General features: G+C 35.4%; 1 protein-coding gene across 1 annotated transcript in view; it reads right to left on the reverse strand.

The window, feature by feature from the left end:
• Positions 1-16,528, reverse strand: part of LOC149790734 (scavenger receptor cysteine-rich domain-containing protein DMBT1-like) — a 47,704-nt gene that overhangs the window by 23,948 nt on the left and 7,228 nt on the right. Inside the window, exons 5-7 of the mRNA XM_089972789.1 lie at positions 7,187-7,352; positions 5,626-5,789; positions 4,562-4,718 (exon numbers count right to left, since the gene is read on the reverse strand). Coding sequence (XP_089828915.1) covers positions 4,562-4,718; positions 5,626-5,789; positions 7,187-7,352 — 487 coding nt within the window. The remainder of the gene's footprint in view (positions 1-4,561; positions 4,719-5,625; positions 5,790-7,186; positions 7,353-16,528) is intronic.

A 16,528-nucleotide genomic window follows, 5' to 3' on the forward strand; every position in this document is an offset into this window, starting at 1 on the left:
CATATAACGAGCAGTCCACACCAGGAGCAAAACAATTGGTGATGCTATTGATATTGATTTTGAAAAACGTCACATATAAAATACGGCCCTGGGGCACACCCATCTATTGCTCGTGCAGATCTTAGAGGGTAGAGCACACTCGTACCTTGAATTCACTGTCCGAGAGAATGTTTGATATGAAAGAGGGCAGATGGCCTTTTAGACCTAGATCGTGCAGGTCGTTTAGTATCCCGTACTTCCATGTTGTGTCATATGCCTTTTCTAAATCAGAGAGAACTGCTACTAGATGTTTCGTCTTGATAAATGCATCGCGAATAAATGTTTCAAGTCTAACCAAATGATCACTGGTGCTCCGGCCATATCGAAAGCCACTTTGGAAAGGAGATATTAAATTGTTTCCAAGTATCATACAAGCCGAGAATTGATGATTCGTTCCATTCTTTTGCAGACACAGCTTGTGAGTGCAATAGGTCGATAGCTGTTAGGATCTGGGCTATCCTTACCTGGTTTGGGAACTGGTATTACTGCTGCCTCTTTCCAAATGTTTGGCACATTAACATAAATCCATAAAAAAAAAAAATTAAAGATTTCCAGACGAACTGTCGATGATGGTTCTGGAAGGTGTTTCAAAAACTGATAATGTATTTCGTCAGGCCCTGTGTATATTTCGTGGGCCTTATTCAGAGATTACATCCGCTCAAACAGTGTAAACGGTTGATTATAACTTTCTGAGTTAAAATGTGAAGTTCAACCGTCTTTTCTTTCTGAGATTTTAATCTTCAAATTGCTTCTGAATAATTAAACAAGGAGGAATTTTTAGAGAAACTATCAGCAATATATTAACTATGTCAAGTTTGGAATTGAAATTCTTGTTTTTAGTTTGAGATGTCTAAAGGAATTGTGTTTTCCATTTCCATTTATTTTGCGGATCGTGTTCCTAACTTTCTTTATAGAGGAGCGAGAATTTAAAGTTGAAACATATTTTTTCCATGTTGCTCTTTTACTTTCTGTAATCGTGCGGCGGGCTTTGGCCCGAACAATACGTCACTTAGTTAAATTTTCCAGCGTTGGACGAATAATTTTTTTTTCAGTAATGGCCTCTTTAAATTCTTTTGTGAATCACCGTTTTGAGGTTCTTTTATAGTTTAAGGACTTGGGAATGGATTCTTCTGCAACATCGATTAACACGGAAGTAAAATATTGAAAAGGGTTATTGTCGTATAAAATGGTATCCCTGTTAAGCCTAGCTGTACAAAGTGTTTCAAATTTATCCAAGTCGGTCTTCTTTAAATTCCATTGTAGCATTGCTTTGTCAATTGCAACGTCGGTGTTGTTAGGAGATATTGGAAAGTCATCACTGCTGTATAGGTCATCAGCGACCTTCCATTCATAGTCAAAAAGCAGCGATGAGTAACAAATTGTCAACTCGATACATGTGTATATACCCGTTCCTGGGTTTAAATATGTCGGTAATTTGGTGTTATATAGACACAAATCGTGTCTAGAAATGAAGTCCTATATTTGGTTGGCTCGGTCACGTATACGGTTAGATCCCCATAAAATGTTATGGGCATTACAATCCCCGAGTAGAACAAATACAAATGGTGCAGAAATTTGTTGAACAAGTTTGTCTAAATCGCTTGGTACTACGTTGGTGTTTGGTGGTAAGTAAATAGAACAAAAGGTAATCACTCGATGTAGAATGACGCTTACAGCAATGGCTTGCAGATATGTGTTTTTAGGGATGACGCTATGAGTGGCTCTATTGTTCACAACAACAGAAGCTCCTCCCGAGGCCCTGTCAACATTTTGTAAGTAGGTGTTAAACAGTGAGTACTTTTTATGTGTAATGTTATCTGTTTCTTTCAAGAATGTTTACTGAAGGCATACTACTGCAGGATCATATTCGTTTAAATGGAGGAGAATATCATTGTAATTTGCTTTAAGTCATCGATAGTTTCATTGTATGATGGTGTTCTTCATTCTACATTTAAAATGAAGATTGTAGAACTAGTTTAGATATTTTCGCAGAGGGAATTTGCTTGGTTATTTCTCTGGAGGAAGTACGTGGGTGAATGTTTTATTTGTAGATCTGGAGCTACCTTGGGCGTATTGAGCTGTTCCTTCTGTATCGATGCTGTCAATGTCTCATAACCTGTTATAGAGTCTGATGGGGTCATCTGACCCCTTTGTTACCTGTTTCCATGCGATTTGGTTTTATTCTTTGCTGATTTCGGTAGTGGTGTAGTAGTAAAGTTTGAGTAAATGCCGTGTTTTTCTGTGCTTGATAATGGGGATATTTGAGCTTGGTGTTTAATCGGGTAGACCTGTCAGTGTTTGAGCGTCCTTCGCTGTTTTATGATTGTTGTTCACAACATTGGAGAAGGATGGGCATGGATGGGCTGTTTTGGCTGTACAAGCTTTCTGGCTTCTGGATAGGGAATATTAGCTGTGCACTTTACCCACTCTATTTTCTTCTCATTTTTCCAAGTATCACACTACTTGGAATTGGCGTGGAGATCCTTTCCACAGTTGACACAATGCGGAGTTATTCTACAATCAGATTCCTGATGAGAATGGTCTCCTCATCGTCCACATATTTGGCTTTTTGAGCAGCGGTCTTCGTGATGGACATATGTCTGACACTTATAGCATCAAAGGAGGTTTGGAATATATATCTCAACCTTCACTTGCAAGAAGCCAACTTTGTCCACTCTGGGTACTGTTGGTTTTTGAAGATGAGTACAATGGTGTTGGTATCCTGCACGTTGTTATTACGTTTAATATGTATTCTACGTACTGCAGTGACACCTTCGTTTTTCATCCCTTCATTGATGTATGTGTCGCTGACTCCAGCAAAGTCGCGACACCGAATCACGCCTTTGGATGAATTGAGTGTGGTGTTAGCGAATGAGGTCACTGGAATATCGAAGACAGTTTTCATTTTCTTGACGCTTTTTGGCGTACCAATCGATCCTGTGATTGTCTTTTCGATCACAAACGGAGATAGTGCTGCAAGCGGTTTTGTGGCATCTTTAGATTGTATAACCATGAAGCGTGGAAAATGGCTCATCAACTGACTCAGATCCAGTTTTGGTGCGTTTATGTTGATTTTTTTCTTTTTGATTTTTTATTTTCCATGTTGGATTGTATACAATTCAGCACTCATGCTCCCCGCCCAGCATGGAGCCCAACAAGGGAACACTTTGCAAGTGCCAGGGATACACAGATGCAATACTCAGTTGATAAAATTACCTATGATTGACCCGTGAAGCCACCTCCTTCTAGGGTCGGTAAAATTACCTCCTGATTGACCCGTGAAGCCACCTCCTTCTAGGGTCGGTAAAATTACCTCCTGATTGACCCGTTAAGCCACCGCCTTCTAGGAAGTCTTCTAAGTCTTGGGGAAGGGAAAGATAAAGGAATATAATGTAGGGGTAACGGTGGTATCAAGAGAGATACAAGAAGAAAGATAAAGAAGGTGATCAAGTAAATAAAGTCTTCCTAGGGCCCCGCGTGACCAGCCGATTTGTCGAGACCGGGCTCATCCCGACCACCCATCTAGAAGAAGTAGAGGCCAAAGTAGTGTATTGCATCGGAAAGACTCTGTGCAACTACCAGGATCCTTTCCTCCCTTGACACGGGACGTAACACATGGCAAACAGGTTGCCTCTACTTAGTCTCCTCTTACGACACGTAGTGAGGTACTTCGGGCCAATTATACAACCCCGGACCCGCAGGGGGATAATATATATTATGAATAATATAGCATTGTGGATATACATGTTTGAACTATAATAAAAGTAAAAGGCAAATGAGAGCATGAGGTTAAGAAAAACATTTTTAGCGTGGGCTAGAGATCGCGTACAAAAATATACAACCACGAAATAGATGAATCACTCATAAGTTCAAAGTTTCTCACCTCTTATTAGCGCTATGCTCTTTGTACTTAACCCATGGTAAAATTACAAGGTCATAGGCCAAACTACAGAAAAAACACCAAGTATCGAATATGGAGACGTTGCAAACATTACTTTGTTTTCCTTTCATGAGTCTTTTTTAGAAGAGATAAATATTTACAATAATTTCAACATATGCCAACGGTCTCGGTATCCAAATCTATCCACGCACGAATGCACAGACACACACACACACACGCATATATATATATATATATATATATATATATATATATATATATATATATATATATATATATATATATATATATATATATATATATATAAAGATACATACAGATAAAAAAAATATATGCAATTATCAATTTTCAAACATATCGTGAGAAAATTACACCTATACATACAATAAGGTAACTCTGAGTGGAAAACTTATAGGAATAAATGTTCTTCGATTGATTTATTTGTAATAGTGTAAAAAAATTATACGAGATATGAGAAACATTATTGAAGCTTTCCTTTTTGAGAAGAAGTCATTTTGTGGCTGTGCATATTTCTGAGAGTTTTAATTTGATTTACTATGACAAGGAAGATAAATATATATAGACGAATAATAATTGTATTATCTTTAAACTATTTATTACGTAGGTAACCCAAGCTGACGACAGACAACCATGGCATCGATGTCTGCAAACGCATCGTCGCAAACTGTGCCCCAAACGCCATTTATATTAACTTCAACTCGTCCACTGTAAGCATCAGTACCATTTACCAGTCTAACATTAATTGGAGTTACGCCATCTAAAAATAGATGCAAACAATAATCGTCAGTCAAAATGAATATTGTGCTATCTGGTAATCTATTACTGATATTAATATGAAATAAACTAACTCAGAGAGTTCCTTTACTAGGCTGATATATGGTTTCTACGCAGCTGTTTCTTCTACAAAGTGTGCATCAATTCACAAGCAATGGGGGGGGGGGGCAATAATGATAGTGCATATGGCCACATAAACATTTTTGTGCACGTGTGCTTGATTTTCATTACCATCAGAATGATTCTGCCTTGCATCGAATTCTATTTTTTTTTTTTTGATTAATGTAGAAACGGCAAATAAAGTCATGCTTTTGTATTAGGGACATTTAGGCTCATCAACTTCATTGATATTATTGGCGTGTAATTTGCATTCAACCCTTACCTTCTCGTTGGACCAAAAATTGATACCTCATAAATGTATACGAAAGAACTCAGACAAGTAACATAGATACCAGTCTTTTGCAGCCAGATCATTCCTAATGGTTCCTGATCTCTTTTTCACAGACCTTGGTATTAGTTTAGCCAGTTTGTTTTTATCTTGTCAATGGGACATTGCAAGTGGGTTTTGATCTCAAGGATCTTCAGCAGCGCCTTCTCTGTTATGAAGAGTGAAGAATTATATGACCAGCTTTATTTCTTTTCCAAGCTTCTTCAGACTATACTATGCGCATAAATCGGGTGCATATGATACTGCACGATTTGAAAAGGAAATGTTTTCTTCATAGTAACCTTATTTCATCTTCTTCTATTTATTATTATTATTATTATTATTATTATTATTATTATTATTATCATTATTATTATTATTATTATTATTATTATTATTATTATTATAGTGTATTTCAAGCAGATAAGTATTGTTTCTTACTGGAAAATATACGTTTACATACCTAGACATGTAACGGCAGCATCTTCAGAATGGACACAATCATTCTGACCAAAGACACTATGCCTACAGTCTGCGATATTTGTCTCGGTCCCAATGCAAGCGACATCATCAAGCCAGATGGGTCCAGTAATATTAGACGAAATGTCCATCCTGACAGTGGCATTCCTGAGAAACAAATATAGTACATTAAGAGTCTGTTTGAGACGTATGCTACCTTTGGAATCGATCTTCCTTACAAAACGTTCCTTTGAACAATTTACGAAATAGTGATTGGCAAAACGAAAGGAAAATCGATAATAAGGAAATCAATACAGTACAAACTTTCCAATCACCTAATTTCGCTTTTTCTAGAAACGAAAAGTATGACCAAAACGCAAACTTTACCTCTTATGATTAACGAAGATCCAGGAAAATCCGCTAAACGTAATCCATACTGACAGTTGTTCACAAACAGTGTACTGAAAACATCAGCCAGAATAACGATTCTGAAGTGTTACATATTTTAAATTTACTGCAATTATTTTTATTGTGAAACTGAATATGAGGGCAATTGTTATTACCGACGTAGGAACTTCAAAATCCAACCATGGATGTTACGTGTACAATTGCATTATATAAATTTACGTAATGCAGAGGTGAGAAGTGGGACCTTCATTACAAAGCATAACTTGTCAATGAACGTAATTATTCCAGATACAAATTTATTTATCGCTCTAGTCACAATCTTTCCTGATACGATACTGAATATCGACCAATACAATTATGAATTCAACCGGATGCGGGAGGTCGCGGGTTCGAATCCCGACCAAGTCATACCAAAGACTTATCGAATAGTACTAGCAGCCGCTTTTCTTGGCGCACATTATTAAGAGGTTAGCATTATGACCGGTTGGCCTGGTGTCAATGTAATTTGGCTGGATAGGACTTGATGTTGCACGTCTTCGGCGTTATGCTCCAGTGCCTCACATCTCTACACACTGCCACACTGCCGATATAGTAGCGATTTGACTAAAATTGGTAAATCTACGTTAAGGCGATCGTATCTCAAAGCAATGTTGATAGCTAATATCAAGCATCTAAGAAACCATTTTTAAAACCCATTTTGTTATAAATTTGTTCTCGCACAGACGTATTTTGGTAGTATCCTTTTGAAACGAAAAGGTTATCGGTTTAGTAAATTACATGGTGAAATTAAATCTGGCTTCTGAGGATAATATTGGAACATTCTTTGATGTAATGAAAGTCGTTGGGTAGAGGTAATGCATAATGTGCATATACGTACGAATTGGGTACTGGATAAGTATATGTTGGTTTTTATTTTTAGCTCATAACAGTGTTCTCGATTTCTATGTTCATCTCTGTAGTTTGTTGTCAGCTTTTGTTCTTGGTTTCTTTCCTTAGGACCCCCAATATGTAAAGGTGCTCACAAGGAAGATTTAAAAACATTATGTCTGAATCTAATACATTTGTACAATAAATGCATTTAATTTATATATCCCCAAAGCTAAAATTGTCACATGACACATATGCGCACTTTGCTACAGACAATTACATATACCTACCTTGTGTATCCAAGCATTTTACAGATGACACCGGCAACTCGTATGTCAAATGAATCATCGCAAATTGTTCCCCAAACTCCAGCGTACTTGATCTCAACAATTCCTGTCCATGGTCCTTCGCCCCTAATCAGCCTCACATCCACTTTCCCAGATAAAGTTTGGTTATCTGTCAGTTAAAGCATGTGTTTTGGGTATCGGGTTCCCTTGTGCGATAATATATTCCTTAGTTATTTCAAGACAGATGAGAAATGCTGGGGATGGGAACTTATCATTATATTTCTTGTTAGTAGATGCTTTGGTTAGATATTGTATGTCATATTACAGATACTGAATAAAGAATAAATACATACATACATATATATATATATATATATATATATATATATATATATATATATATATATATATATATATATATATATATATATGTGTGTGTGTGTGTGTGTGTGTGTGTGTGTGTGGTGTGGTGGTTGTGTGCGTCTCCGCTTTTCTAGCCCAATATATAGGTACACAACAGGGTTGTGGATATTTGGAAAAGAAAGAGAACATGTGCTATATTCAAAGAATTGAGCTGATTTACTCATGAGCACTTGTATACATGTATAATACAATTTCTGATCTGTCTTCCATTATGGCTGAAACACTAAACTGCAATAACGACCACTATATATGCGCGTGTAACCGTGTAACAATATTGTACTTTATTTATCGAATTTACTTTCATTATATTTGCGCGCATTTGTCCGTATCTTGTGTGGTTTTTCTTGTAGGAAAAGTACGATTGAATGTTCTGAGTATGCAAGCTATGTGACCACAAGTTCATTGCAGAACTTACAGGTACATACAACCCCTACATCTTCATCATGGTTGCAGTTGTGTAGTCCATAAACTAGTCTGGCAGTTTGTTAGGGACGCTTCCGTCCCCTTACATTTTACTTCATCAAGCCAAATGGGCCCTCTTCCTTTACCTAAACCAGAGTTAGGGACGGCTAATGCAGCTTGACTGAAGGAATGAAAATTGCATTTGGTTTTATTCAGCAGTAACACTTTACCGGTTAATGTCTTCATCAATTTACAGGGCACTGAACTATCTGTAAGATGCACGCAATATATTATTCTAGACAATTGCTTTGTTTTCAAAGTTACCTGTAAGCCCAATATCCTCTTCTCTATTTTGCAGCAAAATGGATGGAACGAAGATAATAATAGACCATATGTATATGATGTACTGATCAATTTTGGGCACTGATTTGTGACAAAGAATACGGAAAGAAAATGAACATGGATGTAGTAATATTTCCTCCTTTTTTGTGGAAAACGTATTGTAGCCATTTTCTACATTTACACATATATACACATAGATAATTATGCACACATACCTAAAAATGCATACTTTTGATTCGATTTCAATACAGATGGTGGCCTGGAAGTATTAACGTCAGGTTTTTAACGTATACTTTTGCAGGCCTTGTTTTCTTTAACAAGCAAAGTTTCAGCTCTATGTACAAATTAATATTTTTATGACATTTTTTGAAAAAAGTCCTGAATGGCCTCAATCATGCCTTTAAACTCCACGATGTTGACATGCCTTCGAGACGTGTTACAAAAATCATCAATATTAATCCATGTTTTCATTAACCAAATTGTTTGCCAACATCATTCCACTTTAAATCATATGCATGTAAATAACTTCTTTAAAATGTTTTGTACATCAGACTTTCCCTTTTGCTTTGTCTTTTAAACAGCCCCGTACTATCTTGATTTTTGATCATGTACATCGATATAAATGAATGTTGAGAACCGTTAACAATGGCAATGGTAAACAAGGAAATAATGAAAGACATACATGAGTATATATAAACTTTTCCGACAGTTTCAACTCGCCTGTATGTCTCGGATTTAGCATATCGGCAGAAATAACTTCTTCCAAAGTGTTGAGGGCTATTGAAGACGTGCAGTCCATGAGTGGAAAATTTGACATCACCGATGGAAAAGTAACTATTCATATGGCATATGTTGTACCTCTATGGGAAGAAGACGATGATTGCACTTGATCTGCTTACCGATAAGTGTACATAGCACAATGGACGTAACAGCAGATGTACGAATAAAAGGGAGTACGTGATGGGAAACATCTATGCTAGGACACAAGTGGTAGCTGACCAGATTTTAAACAACGTGTCAAACGGATATAGAGAGAAACATGAACTTTGTCCTATTTGATTGTTTATTCCTTGTTTTGTTTTAGCTTTTCTTATAAATGAACATTAAATGAAAATACGTTGCATATGAAGTGATTTTAGAAAGGAGTGAACTTTAATTTTAAACAGTTGTTTACTAGAGCCAAGAACTAGATAACACGTAAATAGGTTTGTTTCATGTCCAAATGATTATGTATTAAATGGATAGTGCTTAGACCGAAGCACAGGCCAGAGAGCCCATGTATATACTTGAATAAATGTTTTGAACCCATACAACATACTTTTCTTTTTCGAGTCTCTATTCTATCTGTGAGTCTTTCTTTAGAACATTTCTGTCCTCTTTTATGTGTGTTTGGATGAGTATTTGTTTGTTTCTGTATGTCTATGTATGTCCCTATCAATCTTTGTTCCTACAAATACATTTGACCCTATAAAAAGTTTTGACCCTATAAATCCCATGATGCTACTCAATGTTCAATTCCCATAGACTTCCAGGTGACATTCCCATGTTAAATTCCCATTGTCGCCAAAGTGCAAACCCATTTTTTTAACATTAAACTCCCATTGTCGCTAAAGTGTCCCCATATACTACTACTAAATCGTGATTAAATACTTGTCAATATTTCCATCTTAATCAATTAAAGAATATTGCAAATGTACACTTTTCTAACAATTTTTCATTTCATCAATTAATGTTTGATATGCAGGTAAACTTCGTTAATTTTCAAAACCTTTCTCTCATAAAATCAGAAGAACATTAATTTAAACTTTTTATGGAATGGTTAGAAATATAACTTGGTTAAATTGTCACAATGTCTACGTTTGTCATAATACATTCAGACACAAGCATTACGTCCAATCTAGCTTGCTTTATTGATTTTTTTTATCCATGCACCTATCTTATATTCTGCAGTTAATGAACTAAACGGGTTAGCGAGGCAAAAAGTTTCGATGTTGCGTAATAATATATTTCTGGCACTAAGACTGTTTACTCTGAATATATTAATCATATTGTTGAACCAAGTTAATGTCCCCAAGTATTGTTACAATTCTATGATCAAAAACTAAGTAAACGAAATAATTATTAAAAAAAACACGGTTTGCAAAAAGTAACATATTCTGTAATTCCCAGATTTATAGATGAAAATACAAGAGGAACTTCCATTATTAAGAAGTGAATCCAACATAATCGTGATAAAGTTCAATGAAAGTTGAAAAGAATGAAAAGTTCCGAATATATGTCAAAACTGGAAATGTACTGGTCTGCCACGAGTCGTGATTTTCACAAAATGGCGTTGTCAAGAACTTTGAATAGTTCACGACAGTTAAAGACTAATATTATATTCCAAATAATGAACACGTTTATTTCCACCGAAGAATCCTAACAACTGATTGTCCTCTCAAATAATATCTAAGTGCAACATAAGACACTTTAGCATACGTGATGTTACAACAGGAACACAATATGAATGCCTCCAAGATAGGAATACTTATAGGAATACTCAGTCCTATCCCTCTAAACATACACTGGCGTGACAGATCACGCTACTCAAATTATCTTAAAAATTCCTAGTCATGTGTCCTAGCCCAACCAATTGGAAACTACTTATTTTAAATCTAGAAATGTCCAAATCACATACGTCAATGAAATGTTAACCCAAGGTCGTCAGTAAGAATATTAACAGTAATTGGCAAGATATCCTAGGTATATATTTACAAATAATAAATAATTTTGCGATCGTGTTATTTCCGAAGCAGACACAGGTCACTTGGGCAAAATGTAACTAAACATAATGAGAAATGACTACAATTTACAGCCATGAATAAACATTGCGAAAATTACACAAAGTTATGTACTAAGAATTACAATATAAAATATACATAACACAGACATACAAAACACTATGATATACGTTCTTATATTGATGTAAACTATCAATTATATCATTGGAAAATTCTGGATGATCATAATTTCATCCACACTTAGTAATTAAATGAGGTTCGTTTTACCAAAATTAAAACCTAATAAAACGCGGACGACAATCAGGTTCGTGTTATGTGGTCGTAAATATCTCATATAAATTAAAGAAACGATCACTGATTATATATATATTTTAAAAACAAAATCTAGGCATTAATAGACTTATGTATAAGCATTAATTAGTGAAAGTGTTATAGTGACATTATTAAAGAAAACGATAGTATTCCTGAACTGAAATATTCTCATATTAGGTTTGCAGATTGTATATTGGAGAAGCAAAATGAATAATATTATCTGATTCTCTGCGTGATACACTCAGTTTGAGTAAAGTGTATTACCGTTATCTTTTCAACTGAATGTGAAAAAGTCCCTTGATAAGACAGGGACATTTTATTTGGAAATTCTTGAATAATATAGACAATTATTTTGATATTTGTAGACGTCTTTAGCATTACGTTTGTACATTGGTCAAGCCTAATTGAGATAGGATTAGGGATTTTGTAAGTCACTTACAAAGGTAATCCAAGAGACTTGCACACCACTTGGGCCGCACTATCATTAAAGGAATCGTCACATACAGTACCCCATACACCACCAATGGACATCTCTAACAGACCGTGGTTCGGAGTAGAACCATTCAGTCTAAACCGTATATCTGGATATATATATATATATATATATATATATATATATATATATATATATATATATATATATATATATATATATATATATATATTGTGGAGCACGTGCGAACCTGTGGCAGTAAAAACACACTTCACCCCTTGGTCACCACACAACCCCATGTTTCACCGTGCTGTCACTTAATTATAGCTTTTTCAGGATACAATTGTGTTGCTACCCCTTTTCGCTAGTTGGGTTCGTTCATATATATTATGTGTAGTAAGGTTTCTCGCTGTTTATCATCATATGTGAATCTTTGTTTGTATACAGATTCATATATTAAACTGGTTTTATCCTGTAATTTCGTTTCATTGTTATGAACACAGAATAGTTTTCCTGTCTAACCCGATCTCTTTTTTTAGTACGAATACATAATATATAATGGCTAATGTACCAAATACTCATGAAGTTTCTGGATCACGTATGCCACGTTTCAGTTGAGTATATGTACCACACACGGGTCAAATTAACAATTTGAGTGAAATATGTTGCCACGATTGAACAGAGGTCAAACTCAAAGAGCTGTATTGATTTTGCAGTATTAAAGAAAATTATGTGTTCCTTCAAGATGACCGTGCTGAGTGGAAAAAAAGTTGTTATACGTACATTAAGTTTTGGGGATATATAAAGCAGTCAGAGAATGAAGTGGAGAACGCAAGCAGGCAGGCAGGAGTGCGTATGTGAAGGGTTAAGGGTGGATTCGAAGTGCAGGAAAGTGTGTGACCCAACAGACCTCACCGTCGCTTGCACGGTGAAGGATATATTGGAAGGAAAAGTGTGTGACTCCAAACGTGGAGCTTCGACAAGTGTTTTGGTCGGTGAAGGAAGGATTCTAGAATTGGAGAAGGAAAGGTAAAGATATATAAACTTCGGCGAGCATCCTGGGAAGATTAAAGAACGTTGATTACTGTTGAATTCTGGCCACATATATATATATATCACACATTCTACGTGTTGGTGTTGTTTATTTTATAATTTATATATATATATATATATATATATATATATATATATATATATATATATATATATATATATATATATATATATATATATATTTGAATTATGTTTGATAAACTGTTAGTTCACAAAACCAAACTGGAGTGACATTCGGGAAGTGATATAGTTGATCGGATCCTTTCTTTTATTACAGTACATTACGCAAGCTTCATCCTAATTGTCTAATTTACGGAAAAGTTTCACACCAGTCAAAGTGAAGAGAAAACTGTTAATGTGATGTTAATATATTATTAGTTTTACTATATTTTGTTTAAGGAAAAAGTAGTGTGAATTGTTGAATACGCGACTTGTGGAAAACGTTTCGCATTTTCAAATGTTATTACTTGGTACATCTTTAGAATAATTGTGTAAAGTATTTGTTTGTGTCTATATGATGTGATAGAAGTGAGTATAATGTACTAGTTCCAAAAGGAGGAAAAGTATTCAGTGCTTAGTATAATGTAGAAAGTTAGAGGGCACTCTAAATAGCATCAATCCCAGAAAAAGGAAGCTACTCTGAACTTACAGGTAGGATATGTGACGATTTGTTGGGTACGATTTGCTGAGAGTTTAGGCTGTCTGCAGTTTGAATGTTCCATAGACTTTACTGATATTTCTCAACGTAATTGAAGGTGTTAAAGAGTAGACCTCTTCTCAGTTGTGGTCAGAGAGTAAATCGTTATAGTAGGGAAAGCTCGAACTCTAAACGTTATCTTGCAGAGAATGTACCGTACTATACGGGATTAATTTGTTTATTATTTTGACAGCTGTCCATGTATATATATGTATGTAATAAACCGACAACAAACAGTGCAAAACTAATATCAAACTAACTAGCCTAAGTGCTTTCGACTCCAAGTGAGTCTGTTTCAAAGGCAAATCCAAATCATAGACAAGACAAAAAATAAAACACAAAAAACTGTTGTGTTTGCAAAACTTTACATGGCTGTTTCTACACGAATAAAACTGTTAAATGTATTATGTTTCCACTAGTTTATTTTAACTTGTTGAGGAAGCTGGAAAGTATTTGTATTCACCTAGAAATCGAGGAGCCATAAAGACATATGTTGGTTTATGTAAATTTATATAGGCACAAATTATACCCCGGATATTTCATTGTCATAGTTGTAATTATAGGCTATTAAGCACATTTAGGGAACTATTCAAAAGAAAATGTATCAGCTTCAAAAGATAATTTTATTTGTGCATGGCTTTTTTTTCTAGTCTTCTTAGTTTAAAAAGAGAGGAATGGGTACAAAAATGGCCCCTTCGAATGCTAACATTTTTTTATGGGAAAACTGGAGGATCAACTTTTAGCATAGGTTGAAATTACAGCATACCAGTGGGTACGCTTTATCAACGATATAGAAATGACGTGGCAGCATGAAAGAGAATGTCTGGATGATTTCATATCAAAGGGAAACAACTCCATCCCTTAATGAAATTCACGGCTGTGATCTCCAACTCAAACCGCGTCTTCCTGGACAAAAAATCCCAGACAGGTAGAAAACAAACTCCATACAGACATCTACTCCAAACCAAAAGTCAATCACCAGTATCTCCTCCCAACCAGCTGTCATCCAAAACACTGCATTAGGAACATCCCATATAGCCAGGCACTGACGATACGCAGAATTTGCTCCGAAGATGAAACATTCCTAAAATGGTCCTAAGAACTGTCTAAACATTTAATATACCTAATTTAGTCACGGGCCAGATTTATCTGTTTTAGTTTGCCCTGAGGGCTGGACAGAACATATTCGCCGGCCGGATTCGGCCTGTGGGCGACGGGTTGTTCACCCTTGGTATAAGTCAATGTTCATTTCAGCTAGAACAAAAGTTCCTCATTGTTTTCTGCGTATGTTTTCATATGCATAATGGCACTACTAGCATAAATATGCATATATGGCTGATTGTAGATGCAGTCAGTACCCACACGATCGTTTTCATCAACATAACTACGGGTATTTACAAGTTCCCTGGTAATACGTTTCTGATGGAACAAATATGAAAAGCTCATGTAATCAGCTATCAATTTCCGACTGAACCAAGTGTATTGATCGTTAGTAAAACAAAGTCATAGATTCGTGCAAACAAGAAAATAATAGTGATACGCATGATGGAGGTGCAAATTAAGTAACATGTCAGTGTAAAAGCATGTTCTTTCTCAGCGTCATGTCTTCTGTCAGGCAAACGTCACCATTTGCAATATCTAACACTAAAAAATCCATCTCTTTATTGCCAAATTTACATTCAATTACGCTTTTTGCACTTTGTCAGGCCATCATTAGAGATACCGAAAATGGACTCTCTGAAATCAAAATGCCAGCTAAACAAGCCTCAAAGTTACTATGTGGGCTGATCTAGGTATTGATGAACACTTTCCTTGCTTTTGCTGCATTATTTGTTCCCAGTTTAATAGTAGACTTTACTTTAATTTCAAATATTGACTTGCCGATTATCCTTTTCGTTATAGTATCTGTGGAAACTTCAGATCTTCTGACTTATACGTCATGATAGGATTCTCGTGTATGTACCACAATGGTCACACTGCGTGTAATCTTGTAAAATTTGCAAGTTGTACACTTGCATTTCTGAATATAAGTAATTACTATGTATTTCATCAAAATGCGACTGTTTGTCATCTGCTACATGGCCTGCAAGTGTTTCATCATACTTCACTATTCCATAAGTGGTAAAAATACATGCGTGTCCTCACCGTCTAGAGGTGGGTAGAGGATAAAAGCAGTGTCCAGACATAGTGCATTAATTATCATCGATGTATCCAGTGGCATTAGCTGGGTGGAAATCAGTCTTCTGTCTTAATCCTGTCACACAATAATCTTATGAACTCACAAACGTTTCATCTAAAAGAAAGAAAAGTCTTTCAATAATGTCCTAAATATAACAGCACATATGATTAACCAAAAGAAACATTTTCTTCTTAATGATAATCTTGACAACAATGGGAGCCGATTGACTAGCAGGGTAAGAATCCAAATCTAAATAATATATAATATTTGACTTAATTTCGTTCAGCTAGTAGTAACTTTTACTTTGTCAGGAAAATTCTTTCTCAACTTGAATGCAGTATGGAATTAAGCATTTTCAATGATGTCTTAATGTCCAGTTGGAACCTCTGTGTTGTATATGGTACATGCGTCTAAATGAAATTTATTATTTCATACATTGATATCTAGGAGTATGTTGCATGTTTTGCGATTATGCTTGTATGAATTTAGTCACTAACATTCAGAACTGCATCGTTTATTTTAAAAAGTTCATTAAGTTTGAAATATGGGAAAAGCGAGAAATTTAAAATCCTCAAACAGCTTTATCTTGGTATTTAAATATGCATTGTAAGGCTATATTTACAAAACAAGACCAATGAATGGTTACGGATACTCTGGCATATATTCACATAAATCATCAGTTAAAATATTCTTTCAAACTTCGCTTTAATTACAATATGATCTG

This window comes from Sinohyriopsis cumingii, chromosome 10 (assembly GCF_028554795.1).
Source record: "Sinohyriopsis cumingii isolate HCF-2022 chromosome 10, ASM2855479v2, whole genome shotgun sequence".
NCBI lineage: Eukaryota > Metazoa > Mollusca > Bivalvia > Unionida > Unionidae > Sinohyriopsis > Sinohyriopsis cumingii.